General features: G+C 63.8%; 1 protein-coding gene across 1 annotated transcript; it reads right to left on the reverse strand.

The window, feature by feature from the left end:
* Window positions 1-27: 27 nt before the first annotated feature.
* Window positions 28-3,351, reverse strand: LOC138750512 (rRNA 2'-O-methyltransferase fibrillarin-like; the record flags this gene model as incomplete). The annotated part of the gene is made up of 5 exons (XM_069912588.1): window positions 28-95; window positions 879-909; window positions 1,209-1,256; window positions 2,700-2,762; window positions 3,256-3,351. Coding segments are annotated over 5 exons (306 nt in total), but the record flags the coding sequence as incomplete, so codon positions are not given.
* Between the last annotated feature and the right edge of the window lie 7,826 nt (window positions 3,352-11,177).

Raw genomic sequence — 11,177 nt, forward strand, 5'->3', positions numbered from 1 at the left:
TCCCTCTCTTCGCCCTCTTCTTCGCCCTCATCTCTTCGCCCTCTCTTCGCCCTCTCTTCGCCTCTCTTCGCCCTCATCTTCGCCCTCTCTTCGCCCTCTCTTCGCCCTCTCTTCGCCCTCTCTTCGCCCTCTCTTCGCCCTCTCTTCGCCCTCTCTTCGCCCTCTCTTCGCCCTCTCTTCGCCCTCTCTTCGCCCTCTCTTCGCCCTCTCTTCGCCCTCTCTTCGCCCTCTCTTCGCCCTCTCTTCGCCCTCTCTTCGCCCTCTCTCTTCGCCCTCTCTTCGCCCTCATCTTCGCCCTCTCTTCGCCCTCTTCTTTCGCCCTCTCTTCGCCCTCTCTTCGCCCTCTCTTCGCCCTCTCTTCGCCCTCTCTTCGCCCTCTTCGCCCTCTCTTCGCCCTCTCTTCGCCCTCTCTTCGCCCTCTCCTCTTCGCCTCTCTCGCCCTCTCTTCGCCCTCTCTTCGCCCTCTCGTCGAACCCCCCTTTCGAACCCCTTTCGAACCCCCTTTCGAACCCCCTTTCGAACCCCCTTTCGAACCCCCTTTCGAACCCCCTTTCGACCCCCCTTTCGACCCCCCTTTCGACCCCCCTTTCGACCCCCCTTTCGACCCCCCTTTCGACCCCCTTTCGACCGCCCCCTTTCGACCCCCTTTCGACCCCCTTTCGACCCCCCTTTCGACCCCCCTTTCGACCCCCCTTTCGACCCCCCTTTCGACCCCCCTTTCGACCCCCCTTTCGACCCCCCTTTCGACCCCCCTTTCGACCCCCCTTTCGACCCCCCTTTCGACCCCCCCTTTCGACCCCCTTTCGACCCCCCTTTCGACCCCCCTTTCGACCCCCCTTTCGACCCCCCTTTCGACCCCTTTCGACCCCCCTTTCGACCACCCCTTTCGACCCCCTTTCGACCCCCCTTTCGACCCCCCTTTCGACCCCCCTTTCGACCCCCCTTTCGACCCCCCTTTCGACCCCCCTTTCGACCCCCCTCGACCCCTTTCGACCCCCCTTTCGACCCCCCTTTCGACCCCCCTTTCGACCCCCCTTTCGACCCCCCTTTCGACCACCCCTTTCGACCCCCCCTTTCGACCCGCCCTTTCGACCCCCCTTTCGACCCCCCCTTTCGACCCCCCTTTCGACCCCCCTTTCGACCCCCCTTTCGACCCCCCTTCCCCTTCGACCCCCCCCCTCTCGACCCCCCACTCGACCCCCCTCTCGACCCCCCTCTCGACCCCCCTCTCGACCCCCCTCTCGACCCCCCTCTCGACCCCCCTCTCGACCCCCCTCTCGACCCCCCTCTCGACCCCCTCTCGACCCCCCTCTCGACCCCCCTCTCGACCCCCCTCTCGACCCCCTCTCGACCCCCCTCTCGACCCCGCTTTCGACCCCCCTTTTTACCCCCTTTAACTTTTCTTCCTTTTTCCCCTTTTCCTCTTTTTCCCTCTATCCCTCCTTTCTTCCTCCCTTTCAACCCCCCATTCAACCCCCCTTTCAATCCTCCTTTCAACCTTCCTTTCAACCTTCCTTTCAACCCCCCTTTCAACCCCCCTTTCAACCCCCTTTCAACCCCCCTTTCAACCCCCTTTCATCCCCCTTTCATCCCCCTTGCATCCCCCTTGCATCCCCCTTGCATCCCCCTTGCATCCCCCTTGCATCCCCTTGCATCCCCCTTGCATCCCCCTTGCATCCCCCCTTGCATCCCACTTTCATCCCCTTTCATTCCCATTCATCCCCATTCATCCCCCATTCATCCCCCTTTCATCCCCTTTCGACCCCCCTTTCGACCCCCTTTTTTACCCCCTTTAACCTTTCTTCCCTTTCCCCTTTTTCCCTTTATCCTCCTTTCTTCCTCCCTTTCAACCCCCCATTCAACCCCCCTTTCAATCCTCCTTTCAACCTTCCTTTCAACCTTCCTTTCAACCCCCCTTTCAACCCCCCTTTCATCCCCCTTTCATCCCCCTTTTATTCCTCTTTCATCCCCTTTCATCCCCCTTTCATCCCCCTTTCATCCCCCTTTCATCCCCCTTTCATCCCCCTTTCATCCCCCTTTCGACTCCCCTTTCGACTCCCCTTTCGACCACCCTTTCGACCACCCTTTCGACCCCCCTTTCGACCCCCCTTTCGACCCCCCTTTCGACCCCCCTTTCGACCCCCCTTTCGACCCCCCTTTCGACCCCCCTTTCGACCCCCCCTTTCGACCCCCCTTTCGACCCCCCTTTCGACCCCCCTTTCGACCCCCCTTTCGACCCACCTTTCGACCCACCTTTCGACCCCCCTTTCGACCCCCCTTTCGACCCCCCCTTTCGACCCCCCTTTCGACCCCCCTTTCGACCCCCCCTTTCGACCCCCCTTTCGACCCCCCTTTCGACCCCCTTTCGACCCCCTTTCGACCCCCCTTTCGACCCCCTTTCGACCCCCCTTTCGACCCCCCTTTCGACCCCCCTTTCGACCCCCCTTTCGACCCCCCTTTCGACCCCCCTTTCGACCCCCCTTTCGACCCCCCTTTCGACCCCCCTTTCGACCACCCCTTTCGACCCCCCTTTCGACCCCCCTTTCGACCCCCCTTTCGACCCCCCTTTCGAACCCCTTTCGAACCCCCTTTCGAACCCCCTTTCGAACCCCCTTTCGAACCCCCTTTCGAACCCCCTTTCGAACCCCCTTTCGACCCCCCTTTCGACCCCCCTTTCGACCCCCCTTTCGACCCCCCTTTCGACCCCCCTTTCGACCCCCCTTTCGACCCCCCCTTTCGACCCCCCTTTCGACCCCCTTTCGACCCCCCTTTCGACCCCCCTTTCGACCCCCCTTTCGACCCCCCTTTCGACCCCCCTTTCGACCCCCCTTTCGACCCCCCTTTCGACCCCCCTTTCGACCCCCCTTGCTTCCCCCCTTGCGACCCCCCTTGCGACCCCCCCTTGCGACCCCCCTTTCGACCCCCCTTTCGACCCCCCTTTCGACCCCCCTTTCGACCCCCCTTTCGACCCCCCTTTCGACCCCCCTTTCGACCCCCCTTTCGACCCCCCTTTCGACCCCCCTTTCGACCCCCCTTTCGACCCCCCTTTCGACCCCCCTTTCGACCCCCTTTCGACCCCCCTTTCGACCCCCCTTTCGACCCCCTTTCGACCCCCCTTTCGACCCCCCTTCGACCCCCCTTTCGACCCCCCTTTCGACCCCCCTTTCGACCCCCCTTTCGACCCCCCTTTCGACCCCCCTTTCGACCCCCCTTTCGACCCCCCTTTCGACCCCCCTTTCGACCCCCCTTTCGACCCCCCTTGCGTCCCCCCTTGCGTCCCCCCTTTCGACCCCCCTTTCGACCCCCCTTTCGACCCCCCTTTCGACCCCCCTTTCGACCCCCCTTTCGACCCCCCTTTCGACCCCCCTTTCGACCCCCTTTCGACCCCCCTTTCGACCCCCCTTTCGACCCCCCTTTCGACCCCCCTTTCGACCCCCCTTTCGACCCCCCTTTCGACCCCCCTTTCGACCCCCTTTCGACCCCCCTTTCGACCCCCCTTTCGACCCCCCTTTCGACCCCCCTTTCGACCCCCCTTTCGACCCCTCTTTAGTCTCCCCTTTCCACCCCCCTTTCCACCCCCCTTTCGACCCCCCTTTCTACCCCCTTTCTACCCCCTTTCCACCCCCCTTTCCACCCCCCTTTCCACCCCCCTTTCCACCCCCTTTCGACCCCCCTTTCGACCCCCCTTTCGACCCCCCTTTCGACCCCCCCTTTCGACCCCCTTTCGACCCCCCTTACGACCCCCCTTTCGACACCCTTTCGACACTCCTTTCGACCCCCTTTCGACCCCCCTTTCGACCCCCCTTTCGACCCCCCTTTCGACCCCCCTTTCGACCCCCTTTCGACCCCCCTTTCGACCCCCCTTTCGACCCCCCTTTCGACCCCCCTTTCGACCCCCCTTTCGACCCCCCTTTCGACCCCCCTTTCGACCCCCCCTTTCGACCCCCCTTTCGACCCCCCTTTCGACCCCCCCTTTCGACCCCCCTTTCGACCCCCCTTTCGACCCCCCCTTTCGACCCCCCTTTCGACCCCCCTTTCGACCCCCCTTTCGACTCCCCTTTCGACTCCCCTTTCGACCCCCTTTCGACCCCCCCCTTTCGACCCCCCTTTCGACCCCCCTTTCGACCCCCCTTTCGACCCCCCTTTCGACCCCCCTTTCGACCCCCCTTTCGACCCCCCTTTCGACCCCCCTTTCGACCCCCCTTTCGACCCCCCTTTCGACCCCCCCTTTCGACCCCCCTTTCGACCCCCCTTTCGACCCCCCTTTCGACCCCCCCTTTCGTCTCCCCTTTCCACCCCCCTTTCCACCCCCCTTTCCACCCCCCTTTCGACCCCCCTTTCGACCCCCTTTCGACCCCCCTTTCGACCCCCCTTTCGACCCCCCTTTCGACCCCCCTTTCGACCCCCTTTCGACCCCCCTTTCGACCCCCCTTTCGACCCCCCTTTCGACCCCCCTTTCGACCCCCCTTTCGACCCCCCCTTTCGACCCCCTTTCGACCCCCCTTTCGACCCCCCTTTCGACCCCCTATCGACCCCCCTATCGACCCCCCTTTCGACCCCCCTTTCGACCCCCCTTTCGACCCCCCTTTCGACCCCCCTTTCGACCCCCCTTTCGACCCCCCTTTCGACCCCCCTTTCGACCCCCCTTTCGACCCCCCTTTCGACCCCCCTTTCGACCCCCCTTTCGACCCCCCTTTCGACCCCCCTTTCGACCCCCCTTTCGACCCCCCTTTCGACCCCCCTTTCGGCCCCCACTTTCGACCCCCTTTCGACCCCCCTTTCGACCCCCTTTCGACCCCCTTCGACCCCCTTTCGACCCCCCTTTCGACCCCCCTTTCGACCCCCCTTTCGACCCCCCTTTCGACCCCCCTCTCGACCCCCCTCTCGACCCCCCTCTCGACCCCCCCACTCGACCCCCCTCTCGACCCCCCTCCTCGACCCCCCTCTCGACCCCCCTCTCGACCCCCCTCTCGACCCCCTCTCGACCCCCCTCTCGACCCCCCTCTCGACCCCCCTCTCGACCCCCCTCTCGACCCCGCTTTCGACCCCCCTTTTTACCCCCTTTAACTTTTCTTCCTTTTTCCCCCTTTTCCTCTTTTTCCCTCTATCCCTCCTTTCTTCCTCCCTTTCAACCCCCCATTCAACCCCCCTTTCAATCCTCCTTTCAACCTTCCTTTCAACCTTCCTTTCAACCCCCCTTTCAACCCCCCTTTCAACCCCCCTTTCAACCCCCTTTCATCCCCCTTTCATCCCCTTGCATCCCCCTTGCATCCCCCTTGCATCCCCCTTGCATCCCCCTTGCATCCCCCTTGCATCCCCCTTGCATCCCCCTTGCATCCCCCTTGCATCCCCCTTGCATCCCCCTTGCATCCCCCTTGCATCCCCCTTGCATCCCCCTTGCATCCCCCTTGCATCCCACTTTCATCCCTTTCATTCCATTCATCCCCATTCATCCCCCTTTCATCCCCTTTCGACCCCCCTTTCGACCCCCTTTTTTACCCCCTTTAACCTTTCTTCCCTTTTTCCCCCTTTTTCCCTTTATCCCTCCTTTCTTCCTCCCTTTCAACCCCCATTCAACCCCCCCTTTCAATCCTCCTTTCAACCTTCCTTTCAACCTTCCTTTCAACCCCCCTTTCAACCCCCCTTTCATCCCCCTTTCATCCCCCTTTTATTCCTCTTTCATCCCCTTTCATCCCCCTTTCATCCCCCTTTCATCCCCCTTTCATCACCCTTTCATCCCCCTTTCGACTCCCCTTTCGACTCCCCTTTCGACCACCCTTTCGACCCCCCTTTCGACCCCCCTTTCGACCCCCCTTTCGACCCCCCTTTCGACCCCCCCTTTCGACCCCCCTTTCGACCCCCCTTTCGACCCCCCTTTCGACCCCCCTCTCGACCCCCTGTCGACCCCTTTCCACCCCCCTTTCCACCCTCCTTTCCACCCCCCTTTCCACCCCCCTTTCGACCCCCTTTAACCTTTCTTCCCTTTTCCCCCTTTTCTCTTTTTCCCTTTATCCCTCCTTTCTTCCTCCCTTTCAACCCCCCATTCAACCCCCCTTTCAATCCTCCTTTCAACCTTCCTTTCAACCCCCCCTTTCATCCCCCTTTTATCCCCCTTTCATCCCCCTTTCATCCCCCTTTCATCCCCTTTCGACACCCCTTTCGACACCCCTTTCGACCCCCCTTTCGACCCCCCTTTCGACCCCCTTTCGACCCCCCTTTCGACCCCTTTCGACCCCCCTTTCGACCCCCCTTTCGACCCCTCCTTTCGACCCCCCTTTCGACCCCCATTTCGACCCCACTTTCGAACCCCCTTTCGACCCCCTTTCGACCCCCCTTTTCGACCCCCCTTTCGACCCCCTTTCGACCCCCCTTTCGAACCCCATTTCGACCCCCTTTTGACCCCCCTTTCGACCCTCCTTTCCACCCCCCTTTCCACCCCCCTTTCCACCCCCCTTTTCCACCCCCCTTTCCACCCCCCTTTCCACCCCCCTTTCCACCCCCATTTCCACCCCCCTTTCCACCCCCATTTCCACCCCCCTTTCCACCCCCTTTCCACCCCCCTTTCCACCCCCCTTTCCACCCCCTTTCATCCCCTTTCATCCCCCTTTCATCCCCCTTTCATCCCCTTCCCATCCCCTCTTTCATTCCCTTACGACCCCCCTTTCGACCCCCCCTTTCGACCACACTTTCGACCCCCCCTCGACCTCCCTTTCGAACCCACCTTTCGACCCCCCTTTCGACCCCCCTTTCGACCCCCCTTTCGACCCCCCTTACGACCCCCCTTACGACCCCCCTTTCGACCCCCTTTTCGTCCCCCTTTCGCCCCCTTTCGTCCCCCTTTCGACCCCCTTTCGACCCCCTTCGACCCCCCTTTCGACCCCCCTTTCGACCCCCCCTTCGACCCCCCCTTCGACCCCCCCTTCGACCCCACCTTCGACCCCCCTTCGACCCCCCCTTCAACCCCCCTCTCGACCCCCCTCTCGACCCCCCTCTCGACCCCCCCTCTCGACCCCCCTCTCGACCCCCCTCTCGACCCCCCTCTCGGACCCCCCTCTCGGCCCCCCTCTCGACCCCCCTCTCGACCCCCCTCTCGACCCCCCTCTCGACCCCCCCTCTCGACCCCCCTCTCGACCCCCCTCTCGACCCCCCTCTCGACCCCCCTCTCGACCCCCCTGTCGACCCCCCTGTCGACCCCCCTGTCGACCCCCCCCCCCTGTCGACCCCCCTGTCGACCCCCCTTTCGACCCCCCTCTCGACCCCCCTCTCGACCCCCTCTCGACCCCCCTCTCGACCCCCCTCTCGACCCCCCTCTCGACCCCTCTCGACCCCCTCTCGACCCCCCTCTCGACCCCCCTCTCGACCCCCCCTCTCGACCCCCCTCTCGACCCCCCTCTCGACCCCCTCTCGACCCCCCTCTCGACCCCCTCTCGACCCCCCTCTCGACCCCCTCTCGACCCCCCTCTCGACCCCCCTCTCGACCCCCCTCTCGACCCCCTCTCGACCCCCCTCTCGACCCCCCCTCTCGACCCCCCTCTCGACCCCCCTCTCGACCCCCCTCTCGACCCCCCTCTCGACCCCCCTCTCGACCCCCCTCTCGACCCCCCTCTCGACCCCCCTCTCGACCCCCCTCTCGACCCCCCTCTCGACCCCCCTCTCGACCCCCCCTCTCGACCCCCCTCTCGACCCCCCTCTCGACCCCGCTTTCGACCCCGCTTTCGACCCCCCTTTTTACCCCCTTTAACTTTTCTTCCTTTTTCCCCTTTCCTCTTTTTCCCTCTATCCCTCCTTTCTTCCTCCCTTTCAACCCCCATTCAACCCCCCTTTCAATCCTCCTTTCAACCTTCCTTTCAACCTTCCTTTCAACCCCCCTTTCAACCCCCCTTTCAACCCCCCTTTCAACCCCCTTTCATCCCCCTTTCATCCCCCTTGCATCCCCCTTGCATCCCCCTTGCATCCCCCTTGCATCCCCCTTGCATCCCCCTTGCATCCCACTTTCATCCCCTTTCATTCCCATTCATCCCCCATTCATCCCCCTTTCATCCCCCTTTCGACCCCCCTTTCGACCCCCTTTTTTACCCCCCTTTAACCTTTCTTCCCTTTTCCCCCTTTTCCCCTTTTTCCTTTATCCCTCCTTTCTTCCTCCCTTTCACCCCCCATTCAACCCCCCTTTCAATCCTCCTTTCAACCTTCCTTTCAACCTTCCTTTCAACCCCCCTTTCAACCCCCCTTTCATCCCCCTTTCATCCCCCTTTTATTCCTCTTTCATCCCCCTTTCATCCCCCTTTCATCCCCCTTTCATCCCCCTTTTCATCACCCTTTCATCCCCCTTTCGACTCCCCTTTCGACTCCCCTTTCGACTCCCTTTCGACTCCCCTTTCGACCACCCTTTCGACCCCCCTTTCGACCCCCCTTTCGACCCCCCATTCGACCCCCCTTTCGACCCCCCTTTCGACCCCCCTTTCGACCCCCTTTCGACCCCCCTTTCGACCCCCCTTTCGACCCCCCTTTCGACCCCCCTTTCGACCCCCCTTTCGACCCCCCTTTCGACCCCCCTTTCGACCCCCTTTCGACCCCCCTTTCGACCCCCCTTTCGACCCCCCTTTCGACCCCCCTTTCGACCCCCCTTTCGACCCCCCTTTCGACCCCCCTTTCGACCCCCCTTTCGACCCCCCTTTTCGACCCCCCTTTCGACCCCCCTTTCGACCCCCCTTTCGACCCCCCTTTCGACCCCCCTTTCGACCCCCCTTTCGACCCCCCTTTCGACCCCCCTTTCGACCCCCCTTTCGACCCCCCTTTCGACCCCCCTTTCGACCCCCCTTTCGACCCCCCTTTCGACCCCCCCTTTCGACCCCCCTTTCGACCCCCCTTTCGACCCCCCTTTCGACCCCCCTTTCGACCCCCTTTCGCCCCACTTTCGACCCCCCTTTCGACCCCCCATTCGACCCCCCTTTCGACCACCCTTATCGACCCCCTTTCGACCCCCTTTCGACCCCCTTTCGACCCCCCTTTCGACCCCCTTTCGACCCCCCTTTCGACCCCCCTTTCGACACCCCTTTCGACACCCCCTTTCGACACCCCTTTCGACCCCCTTTCGACCCCCCTTTCGACCCCCCTTTCGACCCCCCCTTTCGACCCCCCTTTCGACCCCCCTTTCGACCCCCCTTTCGACCCCCCTTTCGACCCCCCTTTCGACCCCCCTTTCGACCCCCCTTTCGACCCCCCTTTCGACCCCCCTTTTGACCCCCCCTTTCGACCCCCCTTTCGACCCCCCTTGCGACCCCCTTTCGACCCCCCTTTCGACCCCCCTTTCGACCCCCCTTTCGACCCCCCTTTCGACCCCCCTTTCGACCCCCCTCCCCTTTCGACCCCCCTTTCGACCCCCCTTTCGACCCCCCTTTCGACCCCCTTTCGACCCCCTTTCGACCCCCCCTTTCGACCCCCTTTACGACCCCCCTTTCGACCCCCCCTTTCGACACCCCTTTCGACCCCCCTTTCGACCCCCCTTTCGACCCCCCTTTCGACCCCCCTTTCGACCCCCTTTCGACCCCCCTTTCGACCCCCCTTTCGACCCCCCTTTCGACCCCCTTTCGACCCCCCTTTCGACCTCCCCTTTCGACCCGCCTTTCGACCCCCCTTTCGACCCCCCTTTCGACCCCCCTTTCGACCCCCCTTTCGACCCCCCCTTTCGACCCCCCTTTCGACCCCCCCCTTTCGACCCCCCCCTTTCGACCCCCCCCTTTCGACCCCCCCCCTTTCGACCCCCCTTTCGACCCCCCTTTCGACCCCCCTTTCGACCCCCCTTTCGACCCCCCTTTCGACCCCCCTTTCGACCCCCCTTTCCACCCCCCTTTCGTCTCCCCTTTCCACCCCCCTTTCCACCCCCCTTTCCACCCCTTTCTACCCCTTTCCACCCCCCTTTCCACCCCCCTTTCCACCCCTCGACCCCTTTCGACCCCCCTTTCGACCCCCTTTCGACCCCCCTTTCGACCCCCCTTTCGACCCCCCTTTCGACCCCCCTTTCGACCCCCCTTTCGACCCCCCTTTCGACCCCCTTTCGACCCCCTTTTCGACCCCCCTTTCGACCCCCCTTTCGACCCCCTTTCGACCCCCCTTTCGACCCCCCTTTCGACCCCCTTTCGACCCCCCTTTCGACCCCCCTTTCGACCCCCTTTCGACCCCCCTTTCGACCCCCCTTTCGACCCCCCTTATCGACCCCCCTTTCGACCCCCCTTTCGACCCCCTTTCGACCCCCTTTCGACCCCTTTCGACCACCTTTCGACCCCCCTTTCGACCCCCCTTTCGACCCCCCTTTCGACCCCCCTTTCGACCCCCCTTTCGACCCCCCTTTCGACCCCCCTTTCGACCCCCCTTTCGACCCCCCTTTCGACCCCCCTTTCGACCCCCCTTTCGACCCCCCTTTCGACCCCCCTTTCGACCCCCCTTTCGACCCCCCTTTCGCCCCCCCTTTCGACCTCCCCTTTCGCCCCCCCTTTCGACCTCCCTTTCGACCCCCCTTTCGACCCCCCTTTCGACCCCCTTTCGACCCCCTTTCGACCCCTTCGACCCCCTTTCGACCCCCCTTTCGACCCCCCTTTCGACCCCCTTTCGACCCCCCTTTCGACCCCCCTTTCGACCCCCTTTCGACCCCCCTTTCGACCCCCTTTCGACCCCCCTTTCGACCCCCCTTTCGACCCCCCTTTCGACCCCCCTTTCGACCCCCCTTTCGACCCCCCTTTCGACCCCCCTTTCGACCCCCCTTTCGACCCCCCTTTCGACCCCCCTTTCGACCCCCCTTTCGACCCCCTTGCGTCCCCCCTTTCGACCCCCTTTCGACCCCCCTTTCGACCCCCCTTTCGACCCCCCTTTCGACCCCCCCTTTCGACCCCCTTCGACCCCCTTTCGACCCCCCTTTCGACCCCCCTTTCGACCCCCCTTTCGACCCCCTTTCGACCCCCCTTTCGACCCCCTTTCGACCCCCTTTCGACCCCCCTTTCGACCCCCCTTTCGACCCCCCTTTCGACCCCCCTTTCGACCCCCCTTTCGACCCCCCTTTCGACCCCCCTTTCGACCCCCCTTTCGACCCTGCCCCCCTTTCGACCCCCCTTTCGACCCCCCTTTCGACCACCCCTTTCGACCCCCCCCCCTTTCGACCCCCCCCCTTTCGACCCCCCTTTCGA

Source organism: Narcine bancroftii, unplaced genomic scaffold (assembly GCF_036971445.1).
Source record: "Narcine bancroftii isolate sNarBan1 unplaced genomic scaffold, sNarBan1.hap1 Scaffold_158, whole genome shotgun sequence".
NCBI classification, from domain to species: domain Eukaryota; kingdom Metazoa; phylum Chordata; class Chondrichthyes; order Torpediniformes; family Narcinidae; genus Narcine; species Narcine bancroftii.